Below are 21,709 nucleotides of genomic sequence, written 5' to 3'. Positions count from 1 at the left end.
CTAGATCAAGCTAAATTGCTCTATATAGCAATATATTGCAATATTGCTATTGCTTTTTTTTATTCTTATTTATATTGTGTTTATAGTGTAAATTATTTATCTACATTTTTTTTGCTATCCCTTTCTGCTGTGCCACTGAGAATTAACCCACTGTGGGACTAATAAAGGAGTATCTTATCTTAATTAATTATTTTACAATATATTATTCAAGTTGCGATCAAATCTCAAGGCAGAACATCTGACTGCGGTGTATTAATAATTTGTTCGTTTTATTTTTATGCATGGCATTTTGTAATATGTCTATATTTTACATATATATTATATATTCAGCGTAACAACAATGTGGATACCATTTCTTTATGGTGCAAAGGCTTTTATTTTAAAAAGCAAGGCAAGCGGACAGTGTCAAATACCGTACTCGTGCACCGTGCGCGCAGCAGCGACCTCTCCTGGACATTCATCTGTTGTTCTTTTTTTTCCCACCTAAACCAACACAACCGAGACGGAACGTCGTGCAGTTATATTAATCTCATCCAAACTGGATATTAAAAATCACATCGCTGTTTTATGAGCCAGATAACGTGACTTAGCGATATGGTGTTATCAGAGCGCTCAGGCCTCGCCGATAGTTTGCCGGAACATATGGTAGGAATCTGCCTCGTTGCTAGCTACTGTAGTTACTGTACAACATAGCTAGCTTAAATAAGTGACCAAATAAATGTCAGCCAGGCCAAAACACGGCGGTTTCTCTGCTCCGCTGCATTTGTTTATCTAGCTATACCTCCGGATAGCGCTATCCAGCCATGACGAGGCTGGAGTTGGCTTCTCACCCCGGAGATCCGGTCCACCTTAAGCAGCGCGCTGTACAGACCGTAGACCGTAACCGTCGCCTCCCATTTGAACCGCTGCGGCGTTTAAGGTGGAACGGACGAATTCCAACTGCGAGCTGGCGAGCGAGCAGCCAACTTCAGCCTCGTCCTAAGCATGACAGCACGAACCAGTGACCTCTACAGCAGGCTTGTAAGATGACTTGTAGCTAGCTATAGTGCCCCCCAAAAAAACATTGGTGTATTTTTCTACCAAAGAGACGAGCTCACTTTCATTTCTCTGCTCTGCTCTCCTCTCCTCGCCGTAGCCAGGTCACATGCTCGCTCGGGAATAATGGCTGCACAGGAACCGTCCCCACCATCTTCACTAGAAGGCAACAAACCTGGCTTCCCGAGGAAGATTCTCGCCAACAAGCTTGAGGACAAGCATTTGTGCAACATCTGTCAGAAAATCCTCAGGAGGCCGTTTCAGGCGCAATGCGGACACCGTTTCTGTTCATATTGCTTTAACAAAACAGTGAGGTAAGCGCCACTCATAGAGCCTCATAGCAGCCGTCGAGATTTACAATAAGCTGCCTATCAAGGCTGGGGTACATCTGACTGGCCCTACCTGACATAACAAAAGATGAATATGACCTGGCACCCCCGTCTGGGGCATTTTGCTCACGGTTTTTGTGCTGGTATTAGCAGTGAAACTGGTGTCTGTCAGGCATAAGACAAACAATAGAGTGTGTTGGGGTGTAGCTGGCCAGCTGGCTGAGCTATATTGTGCTCTGTTGCCAGCCAGATTAGATCTGTGGTAGGTATTGAGACTAATCAATTGTTCTAGCCAAAAAAAAAAAAAAGGTGGAAGCCAGCCTGTCTTTGTCTACATCTCCACTGTGGTATTTATGTCTTTTATTATTTTCCCATTTTTATTATTATTTTTTTTTTCAGCTCTGGTCCACAGAAATGCAGTGCCTGTATAAAGGAAGATATATTCGAGGAGCCAACGTCGATTCTGAAACAAGGCTGTGTAAGTTGGCGTTGCGAATAAGACCTCAAATTAAGGATGCCTTAAAATAGATTATTTGTAGGGTTCCCACAAATAAGAATCTGGAAAACCTGGATAATCAAAGACTTGTTTTCCAGTCATGAGAACAGAAAATTGCTGGAAATATCCTGGAAATATTAGTGCGGTCCTGGAAAAGTTGAGCTCTGAAACCAATGAGCTTCAAATCTTTAGGGATTTTCATCTAATGGTACATTTCCAGTAACCATGTGAAGGTTGATGTTGATAGGCTGTGAATTTTGAGTCATGTATGCTGTCATGGATAGAAGTGATGATTAGTTCTGATTACACATTTTGCAAAAAACAAAAGCGTAATATTTAACTTATTAACTATTTGTCGCTTAATTATTACATGCAGCTTGGTGTTAAGTTAGTTTTAAGTTGCATAGCTTTTTTTTTTAAGAACCTGTGTAGTAATATAACCTCGCTCTATATAACTCTCCTCCAGGCTTTTCCTGACAATGCTGCCAAAAGAGAAGTTGAAGCCCTCGAAGCTGTTTGTATCAACGAAGGCTGCAGTTGGACAGGAACCATCAAAGAATATGAAGTAATCATTTTTTATTGGAAATCCAGTTCGTGCCTCTTCACCCTTGACCCGCGAAGTTTCGCCATAGTCAGAATTCATTTGTTTGTTCTTTACAGGCCACCCATGAGGGACAGTGCGATTTTATGATCATCCCATGCCCCTCCTGCAAAGAGCTGTTGAGGGCCAATGAACTGGAGCGTCACAATGAGAGAGAGTGCCCTGAGAGAACGCTGAACTGCAAATACTGCAAAGAACCTTTCCATTTCAAAAATATTAAGGTGAGGACATGTAACGAGATGCAGGTGAATGTCAACGATGCCGTTTGGTGTGCTTGTACTAAACGTGAGTGTGATCTACACTGCTGCTCCATAGTTTGGGATCTGTGATAGCAGTGTTTTTGTTTGTGTGTTTGTTGTTTTGTTTTTTAAATAATTAGTAGATAACTGCGCTGTAGATAATTCCAAAATGATGCTGTATAACATCAAGAATGATATTATGATCAAATGAATGTACAGAAGTTATGCCTGGTATTGACTTGACTTGATGTGCTGATAAAGTATCAAGACTTAAGTAACTACAGTAGGTATTATATTGTTATAATATTGTATATGTCATATATTTACACTATATTATTGTATTATTTTATTTAGATATCAATTACTTCTTCCAAGAATGCTTAAAATATTACGCCAAAGACCAGCAGTGTAATGCGCTGCCACTATGGCCCGGAGGTCATGAGTTCAAATCCCAAGCCATGATGCTTTGCCATCAGTGGTCAGAGAGTCAGAGAGAGCACAATAGGCTGCACTCTCTCCGGGCGGGTAGATGGTGCTGTTTCTCCTCATCGCTTCTGAAGTGGCTGAACATGTTGACTATCCGCAATGCCGCATCGGTGGCTGGCTTCGCATGTATCGGAGGGCCTCGGATGTACCTTTGTCCCTAGTGTAGGGAGCATTGCTAGTGCTAGGGAATTACAAATGAGTGGGTTACTAAATTGGCAGTACTAAATTAAGAGAAAAAACATACATATGTATGTATGAATGTACTACACAACATGGAGAAAAAATATCTGTTAATTCTACATTTTTAAAGTTATTACTAAATAATTACTTTGCTACTGTGTAATATAAGTGATTTCAGACCTTTGAACGGTAGTATATGTTGTGGAATATTATAAGGGTTCATTTTAAATGAGTAAAAGTGTAATATCTTAATCTCTAGGCTCATGATGAGATTTGTCCGAAATACCCAATGATTTGTGAAGGCTGTGCAAAGAAGAAAATTCCCAGAGAGAAGGTAACTACATTTTTTATTATTGTTATCATAGCTGTTGTATGGACTCTCTTCTGTTTATATACTGACCAACCACTTCAGTCTATAACATCTATAAAGGCGCACTTTCTATGACCCTGTTTTTCAATGGTCAGGGCCACCACAGAGCAGGTATTATGTGGGTTGTGGGTCAGTCTTAGTACTGCAGTGACACTCACTGACATGGTTGTGGTGTGTTAGTGAGAGTTGCGCTGGTATGAGTGGATCAGATACAGCAGTGCTGCTGGAGTGTTTAAACACTGTGTCTGTAAGCTCATCTGTTGCTGCACAGTTTGTGTTGGTCATCCCCAAGTCCTTCATCAGTGCTCACAGAATGTTGCCCCCGGGACACCATTGGCTGGATGTTTCTGGTTGGTGGACTGTTCTCAGTCTAGAAGTGATGCTGAGGTGTTTAAAACTGTGTGATCCACTCGTACCACCGCAACACACACTACTAACACACCACCTCCATGTCAGTCAGTGTCACTGCAGTGCTAAGATTGACCCACCACCCAAATATTACCTGCTCTGTGGTGGTCCTGTGGGACAGTGAAAGTAGAATCAAGGAGGTGGTGTTAATGAATCGTATGTTTGAGATGTTAGAGATTAGTGAGCTTTGTCCTCATGACATTTTTGGTAATCTGTTCTTGCTTTTCTGTCCCCTAAAGTATGTGGACCACATTAAGCTGTGTACCAAATTTCGAACTCCCTGCAGATTTCACGTTGTTGGCTGTGACATGTCCGTGAGTAAACCTCATCTCATGCATCCGTACAGGGCTGCTCTACACTTCCTTTGTTGTGGTCACTCAAATGACGTTTGCTCGCCTACAGGTGGAGAAGGAGAAGATCCACGACCACGAGCGGGCGTGTTCCTATGAGCACCTGAACCTCTTGCTGCACTTCATCATGGGCATCAAGGTGAACCTGGAGAGTCTGCAGCCCCAGAGCCTGGAGCTGGCCAGCCACAAGATCCAGGAGCTGCACCAGTCTCTGCGCGAGCTCGAGCTGAAGATGGGCCAGCTGAGTGCAGGGGCTCCCGTGCAGGGGGCCTGTGCACCTCCCCCACCTCCGCCGCCAACCCTGGCCACCTCCTTCACCCCGCTGCCTACCACGGTGGGAGCTGCCTTGGAACTACAGCTCCACAGCGAAAAGACCAAGGTGGCAGAGCTCAGCCGCCGCTGCCAAGAGCTGGAGCTGAAGGTGGGCACCTTCGAGAACATCGTCTGCGTGCTGAACCGTGAGATGGAGCGCTCCGCTACCACGATGGAGGCCTATAATCGCCAGCATAGGCTCGACCAGGATAAGATCGAGATACTCAACAACAAGGTGAAAACACATCTTGATTTCTTTGTACAGTGGGGGAAAATAAATATTTGAAACACTGCCAATTTTGCAAGTTTTCCCACCTTCAAATAATGGAGAGGTCTATAATTATTATCGTAGGTACAAAGAGAGAGAAAGGTAGAGACAGAACCTTTAAAAAAAAATCTAGAAAATCTTGTATGATTTTTGAATAATTAATTTGCATTGTTTGATTACCTACCAACCTGCAAAAATTCTGATCTCACAGACCTATACTAGATTACTTTTTCTTTCGGAAGCCCTCCTATTCTGCTCATTACCTGTATTTTTGCACCTGTTTGAACTTGTTACCTGTATAAAAGACACCTGTCCACACACTCAATCAATCACACTCCAACCTCTCCACCGTAGCCAGGACCAAAGAGCTGTCTAAGGGACACCAGGGACAAAATTGTAGACCTGCACAAGGCTGGGATGGGCTACAGGACAGTAGGCAAGCAGCTTGCTGAGAAGGCAACAACTGTTTCACAATTATTAAGAAATGGATAAGATGACTGTCAATCTTCCTTGGTTTGGGACTCCATGCAAGATCTCACCTCGTGGGGTAAGGATGATTCTGCGAAAGGTCAGGAATCAGCCCAGAACTACATGGAAGGACCTGGACCTGAAGAGAGCTGGGACCACAGTCTCAAAGATTACCGTAAGTAACACACTACACTGTCATGAATTAAAATCCTGCAGGGCACGCAAGGTCCCCCTGGTCACGCCAGCACATGTCCAGGCCCGTTTAAAGTTCACCAATGAGCATCTGGATGATCCAGAGGAGGCATGGGAGAAGGTCATGTGGTCAGATGAGACCAGAATAAAGTTTTTTTTTTTTTATCAATGCCACTCGCCGTGTTTGGAGGAAGAAGAAGGATGAGGACAACCCCAAGAACACCGTCCCAGAAGTGAAGCAGGGGGGTGGAAACCCCAGACGTGGCTGGGTCTTACAGCATGACAATGATCCAAAACACACAGCCAAGCAAACTAAGGAGTGGCTCTGTAAGACGCATTTCAAGATCCTGGAGTGGCCTAGTCAGTCTCCAGTCCTGAAGAAAATCTTTGGAGTGAGCTGAAACTCAGCGTTGCCCAGTGACAACCCCGAAACCGGAAAGATCTGGAGAAGATGTGGTTGAATGATTGGGCCAAAATCCCTGCTGCAGTGTGCACACTTGGTCAAGAACTACAGGAACTACCTCTAATAGCAAACAAAGGTTTCTGTACCACATATTACACATACAAGTTCTGTTTTCTATGTAATACTTATTTCATGCAATAAAATGCTAATTATTTATTTATAAAAAATCATACAATGTGATTACCTTTTTTTTTTGTTTTTTAAGATTCTGTCTCTCACAGTTGAAGTGTACCTACGACAAAAATTATAGACCTCTCCATTTTTTGGAGATGGGAAAACTTCTAATATCGGCAGTGTATCAAATACTTATTTTCCCCACTGTCCTATCGAATATGACTAATTAATTGATCCTATCAAGGAGCCTTTCAATGTATATTTTTGTGGATTCTTTTAGACTATATTAAATTTTTATCAAATTCACAGTCTTTGCACTGTCACAGAGGTGGAAAATAAGTGTTGTCCACAGCAGTGAATTGCATTTTCATAAGCAATAAGTGTTTTGAATGTCTGTACCTTCTACTACTGGAACTATTTTAAAGTAGAAAATAGAAACAGCCACCTGTAAAATCTGTACTGCCACTGTTTCAACTGTGGTTAAGCTAGCTGCCTTTCATCGAAACAGCTGCACATTCAAAACCAGCAGAAATGCGTAGGGGTACTTTTCTAATGTTAAAACTATTTTAAATAAAAATGTTCAATATTGAACTCCTGTAATGCCAACCTGCAGATCATTGCTAACAAATGTATATATTGCCCTCCAGAGGAGCAGAATATTAATGAGACTCTGGGCCAAACAGTCTGAATTTAGTCGTTTTACTTTATTTTGAACCCTCTAAAAGGCTAATCCGGGATGATGTCCCAATTTCTACATTTTATAAACATTATTTATAAAATACTAGCAACAGCATTGGCAAAAATGCACTTAAACATATTGGATATCTGCATTTACCCAAGATTTTCATATTGTTGCATCCCCCCAAAATGGTCATATATATTCTTTAAAAATGAGACAATGGGTTCTTTAAGCAGTGCCATAGATGAACCATTTTTGGTTCCACAAAAAAAAACTACTTAGAAGAACCTTTTAAATAGCTAAAGAACCTTTAAATCAATGTCTTTAATCTGTTAAAAGGTTGTTTACACACATCTCTTTAAAAAAAAAATGTGTCCTTTATGGAATCAAAAATAATTGGCTGTCATTGTTTAGAGAACCCTTTGTAGCACCTGTAGTTTTTGTCTAAACTGGCGTATTGTGTGTTTTAAAAAAATCACACATTAAGATCTGAAAACATCTCCGTTGAATCCTTTACATAGTAAATTGAAGCCTTTTCACTGCAGCATTTTGAGGTAATTGACAGCCTAGCATATAATACCCAAAAACTTATCGAAGTCATGAGGCTGACCTAGGTTTCGTTCATTGAGTTTGAACAGACAGTCATGCAAGTCCCAGTTTGTTCCGCCTAGTGTAGTCGATACAGCCTGTAGTGAGTTAAGCACTTTGAATATTTAAAATTTGAGTTAAAATTTGAATATTTGCATGTTGCATGTGTTTACAAATACAGCTGTCCAATAGCACTGACGCACTGTCCTGGTCCGATCCACAGTGATTTTATGAGTTGAAATAAAGATCAAATAATAGATCAAATCCAGTGTTTATTTTTAGTCGTTTCACTGAAATAAGAACAGTGAGAGATAAAGAAGGAAGCAAATGTAACCGTATAGGACCCTGAGAGGTGGAGGCGGGGACAAAAATACTACTGTTACCATAGCAATACTCCTAAAATCACTACAGTTCCCACAATACCATGCACACCCAGACCTTACTTGCTGATGACTTACAGATTAAGGTTTCCAGGGGGAACTTTCTGCATTACGTTCTTCAGTCTTCGTCCACCGAAGGCTTACTGTGCCCTATATATTCTCCTTACGACTGTGCGCACAGAAACATGATGTCTGTACTGAGACGGTTAGGTAGGAACACACGGACAGTTACACCCCCAATCTTTTTAGAAGCGTCAGCATATATTGACTTGTACAATTTTAGCCTGTACTTAAAGCTGCCTCTTCAAACACTGAAGGTTCGTCAGCTGGAGAGGACGGTGGGTCTGAGGGATCTCTCCATCGTGGAGATGGAGGGGAAGATGAGAGAAATGTCTGCTGCCACGTACGACGGTGTTTTTGTGTGGAAGATCTCAGACTTCTCAAAGAAGAGGCAGGATGCTGTAGCAGGACGGGCCCCCGCCATGTTCTCTCCTGGTAGCGATGCACTAACAGTCCTGTATTTTTTTTAGCTCATTAAAAAAAACTCATGTCGTGCTATTTAAAGCTCTGTGTTGTGTTTAAACACTGTATCCTCTCTCTGTTTTGCAGCGTTTTACACAAGCAAATATGGCTACAAGATGTGTTTGCGTATCTACCTGAATGGGGATGGAACGGGGCGTGGCACTCACTTGTCTCTGTTCTTCGTGGTGATGAGGGGACACAGTGATGCCTTGCTCAAGTGGCCTTTTAACCAGAAGGTATATATATTTTATTACTTTGCCCTGATTAAAATATTCTTCTTTACAGTTATTCTGTATGTTGGTTTAAAAATGTAGTGATATTAGTTTAAAATCCTGTAATATTTATCTTTGGATAAACACTGCATGAAATATAAAAGAATATAAAAATAAATATAAAATATAATACAAAGAGATTCTTGAAAAAAACAACAACAAAGTTTGACAAAAAAAACTCTTTTTAATACGCTTGATGTCAGAAGACACATGAAATAAACAGGTGTCCCAATACTTGTTGTCCATATAGTGTTCTATTCTTTTAAAGGGCAGTTATTTGAAATAGGAAAAAAGATCACTGTGTCCATAATTAGTGTCCAGTATCTAAAGAATGCTCACTGCTGTGTCTGCAGGTCACTCTCATGCTGTTGGACCAGAACAACAGAGAACACATCATTGATGCCTTCCGGCCCGACATCTCCTCCTCCTCCTTCCAGAGACCCGTCAGCGACATGAACATCGCGAGCGGCTGCCCGCTCTTCTGCCCGCTCTCCAAACTAGACTCCAAGAACTCCTACATCCGGGACGACACCATCTTCATCAAGGCCATCGTCGACCTCACTGGCCTTTAGTGGTGTAACACGTCTGTGTGCCTCCATGCTGCCATGTGTGCTCCTCCAGCCTGCAGTGGTTGTTTTTGCAGTACCATTCTGAGGCTTGGGTCCTCTAGGAGAGCTCTGCCGGTGGGCCTGCGTGCCCCCCTTAAAATGACTCCCATTTCCCAGGGCATTGTTACTCTGGGATTTACATTGCTCTACATTATGTTGCCAACCAAAATTGTACCTGGAGTTATGTGCAGTTTTACTGTAATATAGTTGCCCTTTGGGAACTGTCTCTTTTCTCCCCTGTAGCGGGATAGCTGTCAGCAGTGATTGTAATGTAACTATTGATGCCTGTGCCATAGATGTTGGCACTTCTGCCTTTTAAAGAGATTGAGAGAAGAATTTACTCACAGGATAGAAGTCATTTCATTTCCAAGCGCTTCGCTTGTGCTGTGGCCAGTATTTTTGGGGCTTGACTTTTTTTTTTTTTTTAGACGTTTTTTTTTTCTCCCCCCCCCCTTCCCGTGTTTGAACTGTTTGCGAGTGAAATATATTTTGCATAGACAGACGTGGAGTTTCAATAACAGTGAATGAAGCTGACGAATTCTTTTGCAACTATATAGTTCCCCTTCCCTTCCCTCCACCCCCTGATGCGCTTCATATACTAGCATCTACATATGCGTCTTCTTACATTCCCTCTTTGCATCGTGTGCCTCTGATATCTCAAGTCCTGTGTTCATTGGTACTTATCTGTAGTGGTGGACATTGCTTGAATTCCATGAAGTCCAAAGCGCAGAATTTGGGTTTTTCGAGAAAAAAAAAGCTTGGTGTTTGAGCCGTGTGTATGTGGAGGTCTTTTTTTGGGGGGTTTCCTTTCCATTATTGGTGTCCTTTGCTGTATTAGTTTGCATGTTGGATCTGTGGAAGATACATTCAAGTTAGCAAAAGACCAGGTTTGCACCTGAGAAGTGAAGGCAGTTTCATCGTAACTCCCTGTCAGAGAAAAAACAACAACGACAACAAAAAAAGACGCCTGGTGTTGAAGCGCTCTATTACTATCCCCTCATGCCTCAGTGTAACCTATCACCTCACTTCGAGCAGATACGGTCAACCCAACCGGAAGGCGTCTGGGGCTTATGTGACACCTCAACTGGCAACATTTAGCCTAAACTGAGTGGAGAAGTAGAGTAGGATTGAAACTCTCGTGCTTTCTTGTGGCGTGGAAGGGCTGATGTTGAATTGTACTTTGATGTTTTCTCGTTTTGAGTGTTTTATTGATATCGTGCTGCTTTGGGCGCAAAAAAAGAGAAAAGAAAAAAAAAACTATTGGCTTTTCAAAATACCGACATAACTCTGTTAACTAGAATTAGCCAGACGGGCTTTGAGAACTCTTAGTCACTCCTGTTTTGTCTCTATCCTACAAAGATTCTTTATGGGTTTTGCACTCTGTAAACGTGCTAGAAAACGTGTGGTTGTTCAAGGAGCTCCGTGTTGAATTTGTGTGTAAATGATCATCGTTAATCATTAAAAAGAAAGAAAAGAAAGATCGCCATAAAAGGAACGAAAGTCCCTTAGCTACATTTGTTTCCATAGCTCCTGTCGTCCTGGGCCGACCAGGGTGGCTGCGGCTCTTTATGGATTCGTAAAAGTTGCAACAAACAAAACAGGTCTTTTGTTTTTACTGTTACCGATGCCACGGCGCGAGACGTTTAGCTTGTATTGCGGACAAGCTACAGTGAGCAGGGGCAGGCTCTGGAAGCAAAGGACCAATTACTGATACTAATACTACTCCTACCTGTAGCACCTTTAAGCCATCTGAAGATTGGACAGGTTTCCGGAAAAAGATAACCCAAGCTCTGTTTCTTTTTTCTTTTTTCTTTTTTTTTCCTACTCGTGAACACCTCAAGAGAAAGCGTAGTCTGTTTTTGGGAACCACCACCACCAGAGAGCATTGCTACCACCTATACAGTGCGTGACTCTTCCATCCTAAGGGCTTACAGTACGTCTTCCATATGAGGTTTCCGGTCTGATTGTTTTCTTAGATGGAGTCTGAGACACTTTTTTTTTTTAAAGATGCCTTCATGCTAACAAAGCACCTAGACCCAGCCTATTTTCAAACCAGTTCCGACAGACATTGAAACTTCTCTGTGCACGAGATGTTTCAATAGAAGAAGAAGAAGAAAAAAAAAAACACGTATTGTAAAGTATGGGTTTACTTCGTAGACCAACACTTGATTTGTATTGCTTTTAGTTATTCCTTTCTTTTATCTGTTGATTGAAATGCAGTATATGATGGTTATAAATGTGAGTGTGTTATATCGCTTATTTAAGTATAAATAGATATACTATTATACAGCGCGCGCAGTTGTTTCCGGCTGCTGTACGCCGCTGTGCATATAACAAATATTAATGATATATCTAATACATTCTATTAAGTAATGATAATATATGTACTATTTCCTGTTGGGATGGTTTAAAAATGTGTTCGGGCGCTTCTCGGGCTATTAGCAAGTTCTCCTCCACTTGGTTGTCATCTTTTGAGGAAACAAGTCTTTGAAAGATCTGCTGGTTCTTCTGCTGGTTCTTCTCTCCCTCAAGGAGGTGTATAATTCATTTGGCAGTCAAGGTTTTTTCCCCCCCTCTAGCTTGCTCTTTTTTGCCCCAGTGAGATTTACACACGCTTTTGTAAATAGCTCTACCGATGTGACGTGCCTGTAGTATAGCTCCTAAAGATACGTACTCTATACAGGCTAGCTTAAGCAACCATTGCATGCTGCAAGCGTGGTGTTTCGTGAGCCATTTATATCTAAAGCTTTCGATTTATTCAGATGAATAGCCTATATTAAAAACACAACAACTTTTTTGTGGTTTTGTTTGCCTTTGGATGACATCGGCATTACATTACATTACATTACTCGTTTGTTGTAATGCATATTAGTACATTACAGTTCTTAGCTTGTGCAATTATACAAGTGTCCTTCCTATCGTTTGAGTGTGAAGTCTACTTTGTGTTCGCTCTGAACGGAACAGAGTTAGATTTTCAACTACAGCAACAACAGAAAAAAACTAAGATGGCTAGGCATTGCTAGACACACTACATTTGCAGGAGTTCGCCTACAGCCATTTAAAATGGGGGTAAAAAAGTGACATTGTTTAATGACTTTGAATAAACATATACACTAAAGTAACAGTATTTTCTTAAGTTTTTACATTTGAATTGAAGCTCACTGGAATTTATTTGTTTATCCTGGAATGATCTCTCTCTTCTTCAACTTACTATTTGTGTACTTTTTTATTTCCGAGGTGGCATTTAATAAATTGTGTTGACAATTTAAAACAGTTTCTAACTTTGTAAGACTTTATCACGGTTTCGCAGTGCCATAACCTTTCTAATGCTGTTTTACAGAGCTAGAAGTGGGACTTTGATGGAAAACATTGTGGATGGCTGCCACAAGCAGTGGTAATATGTATGCCAAGGAAGGAACCATGATTCTTTTCTCCCTTTGTCATGGTTAAATCCTCTATGACATCTTCAATAAATGCATTTCTGGCCTCACGGTTGTGAATGTGCGGTGTGTTTTTGTTTTCCTATGTTTCATCAGCTTGTTACCTGCTGTTCCTCAAGTTACCACATGATGGCACTGGTGGCATGGAGTTGGGCATGGTGTCGGTCCTGCTCCATGCAGCACATCCACCCACTCGCCCCTAGAGGAAAAGCACAGGAAGCGAGAGAGAGAGAGAGAGGGAGTGATGTGAAGGGGCCTCCGGTGGGCTGATGGCTTTCACAGAGCACGGCCAGTTCACGTTTGACCAGCATGGGGCTTTTCTCTCCGAGTGCAAGATAAACGAGTAGGTTGCCATATGAGGGATCCAGATTTCAGGCCACTTCTCACCTGACCTTGTATATCATTTTTTTTTTGTCAGTTTTGTTCCCATATCAGGAACACTAAGCAGTTTTTCCTCGATGGGAGAAGTGGATGGAATTTTGGAAAGTTGCTGCTATTGCAAAATTGTCCAAAGACCATAAATTTAGTCTTATATATATTTCGGCCCTGAATGTCACCGGGAATTGAATGGAATGGAGGTTATTTTATAGTGCTACAAGCAAGCAATAAAGTAAAGCCCTTCTTGGACCCTGATAAATACACAATTACTGCAGGATGAGCAAGTTTCTAGTGAGCTGTATGTTCAGCGAAACTGGGATTGGTTTTCCAAAGACGATCAGTTTTAGCAAATAATGAACAAAAAAGGACATGAGAAGAGCATAAGTCAGTTCTCAAGGGCTGCAATGGAGCTCAAATAGCATTTTTGATGGCTCCTCCCTTAAAATAGCACAGCCAGTCTAACTCTAAACTATTCCGCTTCATCACAGACTTACAATATGTCTAAGTTATTATTATTAATTATTAAAAACTTATATCGTACTGAGGGCTCTGAGTGGTCCAGCAGAGCCTCCAGGGTGGGTATATGGCACTTTCTCCCCACATCACTCCAGTGCAATGCTGATAAATGCATCAGAGCCAGATACAAGGCACTTTCCTCCGAGGGAGTTGGTTGCCTGGTAACGTTGCATCAGCATCAGTTCGGAAGCAGAGGTGGTGGCTGGCTGCACATGTGTCAGAGGAGGCGTGTGTTAGTCTTCATCCTCCCAGTGTTGAGAGCATTGCATGTGAAAGGGGGAAAATATGTTTAAGTTGGGTAATAAGCGATCAAATTTGAGGATAAAGTGGATACAAATCAGACTAATAATAGTAATATTATACTGATAATAATAATAATAATAGTAATATTATACTGATAACTAAATCGGTTGACTGAGGGATGTTCTCAGCCTTTGTAAAATACTCACAAAATCTATATTAATGCCAATGATAATGAATGAATGCTTATGTGTGGTACATTGTAATGAACTGGCCCCTGTCCAGGGGGCATTCCTGCCTTGTGCCAGTTGTTTCTGTGTAGGTTATGCTTTTCACTGTAGCTGATATTAGAATCGCCCCTTTACCTGTGGGATCTCACTTTTGACTTTACTTTTATTCTTCTCTTGCTGAAGCTCTCCCTGTGTAGAGAGGATGGAAACTGAGATCTACCAACCAGACCAAAAAATGGTGTAGAAAACCATGATCCGAGAAGAGCTTAAGATGGAGACCTTCTAGGAGATCTTGTTTTCCAATTGCGAGGTGACAGCTGCCTGTGGATGGGACTGAAATGACCAGAGCACTGCTTAGTCTGCTGAAAATAGGAGGTAATACATTATACAATTACTGAGTAGAACCTTTTCAAAGAAGCAATTAACCCAGAACCTCAAGTAACTCTAATCCCATCCAAATCAGGATTAAGTACTACAGGCCCGTCACCAGAATTATCTGAATATGAGGGTTTTGGTTTTAGCCGGGGGAGTTGTAAATTCTAGTTCATGTATCAGACAAAATATATATATATATAAACAAACCACCACAATTAATAAAAGGCTAGATCTTTTATAAACAGTCAACAATGCTAATAATAATAATAATAATTAATAATAAAAAAAGCTGCATGGGCTTAGACGCTGTACTCGAGCCATTCTCGATTATGCTTCCACAAAGGTTCTTACACTGAAAAAGACGTACAGGGAAATGGACGGAGGGTGACCTTGTTGGGTTTTTTAAACTCAAGACCATTAGGGAGCTGCTATAGTGGTCTAGAAATGACCAGACTGGAGTCTTTACCGGTTAAGTTGTCTCCGCTGTGAATTTCAGAATTAGCCTGATTAAAATGACCATGTTAACTCCTCATGTCGATGTTGAGCACAGCTGATTCAGACTAAACATGGTTCTCAAATCCATTTTTAATATCCAATAGGCTAAGCTTAAGTTTATAGCATAAAATCTCTTTAGAAACTGCATGTCTACAAGTACTGCCCCTAATGCCCATCCTTAGCGACAACCCTGGTCCACTATTAAATTTTTACACAACACTATTATGTAACACCAGCTACTCAACTGTGGCAAATGGCAAAAGGAACCAACACACTTAACAAAATCTTAACCAAACTAGGTCTTTTGGAGATATTTTGACATTGTATTTTGGCGTCAGTTTAATGTGTAGCAGTGTTGCCATGCATGTAGAAATTATTCAGATTTTGCCCCTTTATTGACCTTTTGTATTTCTGAAGATCCAGTGACATTTAGGGAGAGGAGAAATGTCCACGTAGAACATCCGAGTTTACTTCAGGGTAGCAGTCATTTCATAAACTGCATTATTTTTTCCCATAGAGGGATTCTAGCCTTACCCTAGAGTACCAAATACTCAGACAGCACAATAATGCACATCATCTGAGGTGACTTTCTCTTGAAAGTCCTTCTGGTTTCTAACCAGTATGATTCATTAAGACAAATGTTGCAAATGTGCAGACTCGACCATAACTGCTTCATGACTCATTTCTTCAGAATTATATTCCAGATTTTAATATCCTGAGAAAGATGCAACATTTCTCAATACAAAGCAGAATCAAATCCACACAGAGTAGCACATGCTGCAGAGAAAATAATGGTGTTTGATGAAAGAAGTGATTCAGACAAAATGTCAGCAATGATGTCATCCCCTCAAATACATTTGGTATTGTACTCTTCTGACCTAGCTTAATAGAAAACCAGAAACCAGACATTCCCAGAGGTAAAAATACAGCCAGTCTGTATGCCAAACTTCAGAAAGTAGTGTTTTTCCCATGGGAATACACCGGAGGGTTTTCAGGAAATGACCGGAGACGAGGCTCGAGAAGGTCGAGGTGAAATATTAACTGATGGCTTTCTGAAAGAGGACCAGGTTCTTCACTCAGATCTTCCACTGTAAGACTGCTGTGGAAATTGGCTGCAGTTGAAAAGCGTAATGCTATTTAGCAGGAAAGGGGTTAAAAGTATCAGAATGGTGAATTTACCTTGGACGAATTTCTTGTGGGAAATCAGATTTCATCAAGATGGGTAATGGGCAGCAGCAGGAGCATGGCAGTTATGTTGAAGTGTTGAAAGATACTGGTTCTTGCTGAGCTGAGTCTGAATTATAACCTTATGTGTGAGAAGCTCACTGTTAAAGATACAGAATCATTACCAACCAACCAACCATCCCAGACACTGGGCTATTGTGCCATACCTGCATTTGCCTTATGGGAGATTCCAACGATTCCCCCTGCTTGCAGCGCTCTAGAAAAGGGGCCTCTCTAATTCACACTGGTTTGTTTGGTTGATCAGTTCTACAATGTCTGCTGGCACCAGCCTGGGAAACACTAACGAACATTTCAGTGTTCTAGAATGTTGTTCTTCTTCACACTGTTCTAGAGTGTTCTCTCTTATTCACACTGGTTCATTTGGTTGATCAGGTCTTGTTGTAAACATGCTGCCACCAGCCTGACAAACACGATCAAACATTTAGAATGTTCCAGTGGTTCTAGAATGTTCTAGAATGCTCTCCAACATTTTCAGTATTCTAGATTGTTCTGCCCACCCATCCTGTTCTAGAGTGTTCTCTCTAATTCACACTGGTTCGTTTGGTTGACCAGGTCTTATTATAAACGTTCTACAATGTCTGCAGGCACCAGCCTGGCAAACACTAACGAACATTTAGAATGTGACAGTGGTTCTAGAATGTTCTAGATTGTTCTTCTTGTTCAGCCTGTGCTAGAGTGGTCTTTTTAATTCACACTGGTTCATTTGGTTGATCAGTTCTACAATGTCTGCTGGCACCAGCCTGGCAAACACAAACAAACATTTAGAATGTTCCAGTGGTTCTAGAATGTTCTAGAATGCTCTCCTACATTTTCAGTGTTCTAGATTGTTCTGCCCATCCACACTGTTCTAGAGTGTTCTCTCTAATTCACACTGGTTTTGGTTGATCAGTTCTTTTTGTAAACATTCTATGGTTCTAAGATGTTCTAAGATGTTCTCCCCTCCAAATTTTTGCAGTTTGTTCTCCTCCGCTTAAACTGTTCTAGAATATGCTCGAATCTCTGTTGTAGAATGTTCTCCCCATTCACAATCTTCTACAGTGTCCTCAGCCAATCATGTTCTAGGATGTTCTCCCCTCCAACTCATATTATTGTAGTTTGTTCTCCTCCACTTAAACTGTTCCATCATCTTATCAAACATGCTCCATCATCTTCACTGCTGTAGAATCTCTCCATTCTCCCTGTTCTCCCTTTTCATAAATATATAAATGTTCTGCACTATTTAAATGTTTTAGAAGGTTCTCCTTATTTGCACTGCTCTGGGATGTTCTCCCCTCCAAACCATACTGTTGTAGAATGTTCTCCCACTTTCAAACTATTCAGGAATGTACTTCTTGATCTTCTCTGCTGAAAATGTTCCCTCCATTCACAATCTGCTGTCCTCAGCCATTCATAATGTTTCAGTATGTTCTCCCCATTTACATGGTTCTAGGATGTTCTTTCCTCCAGTTCATGTTGGTGCATAATGTTCTCCCATTCACACTGTTGAAGAACATACTCCCAGCTTTTCCCCGCTGTAGAATCCTGTCCCAATTCACTATCTTCAGAATGTTCTTATTTAGAAGGTTTTACCCATTTGCAGTGCTCTACAATGATCTCCCCTCCAAGCCATACTGTTAAAGAACGTTCTCCCCCATTCAAAGGGTTACGGTATGTTTCTTCTTGATCTTCGCTGCTGTACAATGTTCTTCTCATTAACAGTCTTTGGTAGGGTGCTCTGGCCCTCAGAGAAGGCTGTGTTTTGGGGAAGCAGAGTGGTATGGTAGATAACCCCATCAGCAGGGGGGCTTCAGTGTTCACATTAGGCTGCCTCTTGGTGCACGGCTTCCCCCCTTAGGGCAAATCTGCAGCGCTGTATCACAGCAGACAGACAGGGTCTAATCTATGGATTAACACAGGGAGGGTCTCTCCACCATGGCCTCCCTGTGTGTACCACAATGTGTGTCAGTAGATATGATGGGGCTTTTGCTGAAACACACACCCACATATTCAACACTGGAGGCTTGCTGCTAGGTCACAACTTTGGCAGCTCATACACTAACGTTTAACATCAAGAGGGTTATGAGCTTTTTTTTTCACAGCTACAATCAGTAAGCAGTTACTAAGGGGCCCTAGGCTGAAGAGAGGCCCCACCAAGGTGTGGTTTAATTATTTATTTGTTTATTTAAGGACCTACATAACCCTTACATGTTCAGAAATGACCCTGGTTACAAGTTGTAAAAATTATATTAAAGAAAATTGGAATTTGTTGATCATAGATTTAGTGTAAATGATCATATGTGTATATATATATACACATATGATCATTTATGTCATATTAGAAGTGTATATTGAAGTGCACTAAGTGCACTTCTGTGTCCCAGGGGTGGCAAGTTTGAATTCAGAGACGTGCCGCTTCGCCATCAGCGGCCGGAGTCCAAGAGAGCACCATAAGCCACACTCTCTCCAGGTGTGTTGATGGCACTCTCCCCTCATCACTGTTAAAAGTGATGTTGGCTTGTGCTTTCCCTGAGCATGTCAGCTGCCTGCTGATGCTGCATCAGTGGCCCAGGTGAGACATAATCTGGGGCACCGATCAGCGGCAGTTTGAAAAGAGGCGGTGTCTGGATTTGCATGTATTTGCATGGAGGATGCGAGTTGCTAGTGCTAGAGGGAGTTAGAAATGCAGTACCAAATTGGGAGAAAAATGGGGAAATTTGTCAAACTAATTATTTTTTTTAAGTAATGTCTCGCTGCAATGGACACGTCCTCAGAAATCCTTGCTTTTCTCTGTGAAAACAAACCATTACTTCAGTCGTAAACCTCATTTTCTCTCTGTCACCTCTTGCAGTCTGATCTCAGTTAACAACCTCCTCCTTCTCCCATAATGCTCCAATTTCCCCTCAGCTTACCCACACAACCCCTGCCATGCCAAAGATCAAGTCTTACTCTGGGCACCTTGGCTAGAGTAGAGTAAACAGCACAACAGCTCGCGGCCCTTTAGGAACCCAGCACTGTCAGAGAAGACAGTGCCTCCTGCTTCACAAATGTTTTCCTACTAAAACTGCTTCAGAAACTGCACTCTACAACCCCTTTTATAACCCCCTAACATTCAACCCCCTGATTCATGTTTGAAGCCACTGACAGTCAGCATACACACTTCCGATTGTTCACACGAGTTCAGAAAGTAGACGATATTGTGAATGTAAAGTCATTAAAAGGCTATAATCTTTGACTGTTATGTTGCTCAGCAACTATTACCTACTGTTAAATGGCCCATATCCTACATCTTGTGTTTTAGTATTCCCCATTAATAGTTCCCTTTTAAAGAATTATATTTTATAGGTAATTTTATTCCCTAAACAGGCCGTTTTTGTACTGTGTCTGGGTCAAACACTCCTTACAGCTTCAGTGTGAATGGGTGGGGCTAAATTTTGTATATTGAATATGAAAATGCGATCATACTTTCTTATTATTTACATGTTTACTGTATCATAATTGGTAGGGCTGTGCCAATCCGATACTCCGTATTGGTATTGGTCTGATGCTGACCAAACTCAGAAGGAAGTAGAATTCGATCCATTACCCTAATCTCATAAATGCATGGTCCACGCATCTGTCCCCTATCTGACCATGTGTTTATAGTCTTAACAAACAGCAACTCCAGTTGCAGGAGTGAAGTAAATTAATGGTCAAAAACTAGGTCAAATCCGTACAAATATCTAAATTCTGTTCATATTTACATCTCAAACTCTAATTCATATTTAAGTAGTCTTGGATCCTCTAAAAAACATGGCATGTGGACTGTCTCCTATAAAGTCTTGGCCTGGGGTCCAAAGATTAAGAGAGGGAAAAGGATGGTATCGGATTGCTGTCAGTGTCGGCAGATACTCAAGCTTGCAGTATCAGTATCAGATATGAAACAGTGGTATCATGACGCCCCTAATAATTGGATAGATAAAATATCATTATTGTATGTGATGATGAATGATTTTCTATTATGATGTCAGTACAAACCACTGCATACTGTTCTGTTAAAATCATCCACTAATAACAACAGTGACACAGGCAAACAGAAACTGTGACATTAGAAATTGTGTGTCAAAAGAGTAGCATGTGTGACCAAGACATGGCCCCTGTGGATGCTAATAGTCTGTATACCAACAAGCTCTGGAACCTCAACATCACATGTGGACGTTTGGATGTGTAAATAGTTCCTTGCTTGGTTAAAGAGTTCTTTGCATTGGATGAAAACGCTTGTAGACGCTTTTAAAAGTGGTTCTGCATAGCATCAAAAAGGGTTCCACTATTGTTCTATAAGTCTGAGCACTCTTTTTCAGCACCAAATAGAACCCGTTATGCTTGTATTGTGTACTGTACACTTGTGGCCTTCACAAATGCCCCAGTATGTGGCAGTCATACAAGTGCAAACTGGTACTTGGCACCTGCCAGCAGAAACTGGCAGCTCTACTGCAACTAATAAGCAGTGTATTTCAGGAAGGGAGGCATATGCCAACTATAACTGGATATTTCGCTAAATATAAAGTCATACACTCTAAAAAAATAAAGGCTCTGTAAGGGTTTTTTTTTAGGAAGATATTGTTCTACACTATATGGACAAAAATATTGGGACACCTCCTCATTCATCGTTTCTTTTGAAATCAAGGGAATTAAAAAGAGTTCTTCCTGCTTTTGTTAAAGTAACTGTCTCTACTGTCAAGAGAAGGCTCTCTGCTAGATTTTGGAGCACTGCTGTGGGGATTTGATTGCATTCAGCGACAAGAACGTTAGTGAGATTAGGATGTTGGATGATCACCGCCCCACCTTATCCTCAACTCATCGCAAAAATATTGGATAGAGCCCCACCATCATTCCAGAAAACACAGTTCCACTGCTCCACAGCTCCACCTTTGTACCCCTCTGGCCAACGGCTTGCATTTGGCAATTTGCCAGTAGGTTGATAAACACTGTGGGGAAAAAAACATTGTAATTATTCTCTCTCTCTCTCTCTCTCTCTATATATATATATATATATATATATATTTTTTTTTTTTTTTTTTTACACAGATAGTGCTGCTGTCCTTTTAGTGTGTCTGCTCAGTGTGATGTGCTGTTAGCGAGCAGAAGAGATAGCCGGTTAGCTTTTAGACCTGCCCCCACTTGCTTCTTCGGGTTTGTCCCTCTAGAGTCTTGAGACAGTCCTTTACGAGGGAGCAGACAAGTCATGGTCAAAATAGTAAAGAGCCACTATTAGCTTAACCTAACATGAAGGCCTGTTTGCCTCCTTTATTTTAGCTTTGTCGAGTGGAGCTCCTCTGTTGCAGACACTGGCAAATGAAAAGGCACAGTCACCAGGTGTGATATGTGTGGCAATCCGTATTCCCATAACTAGCAGAGTCTGGAGTCTGGAGGTGATGTGCTGCTCTCTAGTATCAACACCATATACTCCTGAAG

The 21,709-nt window shown here is 41.3% G+C and overlaps 1 protein-coding gene across 3 annotated transcripts; it reads left to right on the top strand.

Moving 5' to 3' along the window:
• The first annotated feature begins 449 nt into the window (after positions 1-449).
• Positions 450-12,855, top strand: traf2a (Tnf receptor-associated factor 2a). Of its 3 annotated transcripts, none has more exons than XM_072665284.1 (11): positions 450-645; positions 1,136-1,349; positions 1,764-1,842; positions 2,327-2,425; positions 2,521-2,682; positions 3,626-3,700; positions 4,384-4,458; positions 4,547-5,041; positions 8,276-8,453; positions 8,568-8,716; positions 9,106-12,855. In XM_072665284.1, exons 2-11 carry the CDS (start codon positions 1,162-1,164, stop codon positions 9,322-9,324), a joined length of 1,719 nt encoding a protein of 572 aa, XP_072521385.1. In that variant the 5' UTR covers positions 450-645; positions 1,136-1,161; the 3' UTR covers positions 9,325-12,855. The 3 variants fall into 3 exon arrangements, with proteins under 3 accessions (XP_072521385.1, XP_072521387.1, XP_072521386.1); XM_072665286.1 differs by lacking the exon at positions 450-645 and adding an exon at positions 650-1,020 and having other exon boundaries at positions 1,140-1,349; XM_072665285.1 differs by lacking the exon at positions 450-645 and adding an exon at positions 650-1,020.
• The last annotated feature ends 8,854 nt before the right edge of the window (positions 12,856-21,709 follow it).

The sequence above is a fragment of the Salminus brasiliensis genome, chromosome 20 (assembly GCF_030463535.1).
Source record: "Salminus brasiliensis chromosome 20, fSalBra1.hap2, whole genome shotgun sequence".
In the NCBI taxonomy this organism is placed as follows: Eukaryota; Metazoa; Chordata; class Actinopteri; order Characiformes; family Bryconidae; genus Salminus; species Salminus brasiliensis.
Note: the sequence above shows the minus strand (reverse complement) of the source record. Positions and strands in the feature narration are given on the sequence as shown.

Coding starts and splice junctions, on each gene's coding strand:
- traf2a (XM_072665284.1), top strand. CDS start 1,162: ATGGCTGCACAGGAACCGTCCCCACCATCTTCACTAGAAGGCAACAAA. Junction 1,843..2,326: donor CGATTCTGAAACAAGGCTGT/GTAAGTTGGCGT, acceptor ACTCTCCTCCAG/GCTTTTCCTGACAATGCTGC. Junction 4,459..4,546: donor TTGTTGGCTGTGACATGTCC/GTGAGTAAACCT, acceptor GCTCGCCTACAG/GTGGAGAAGGAGAAGATCCA.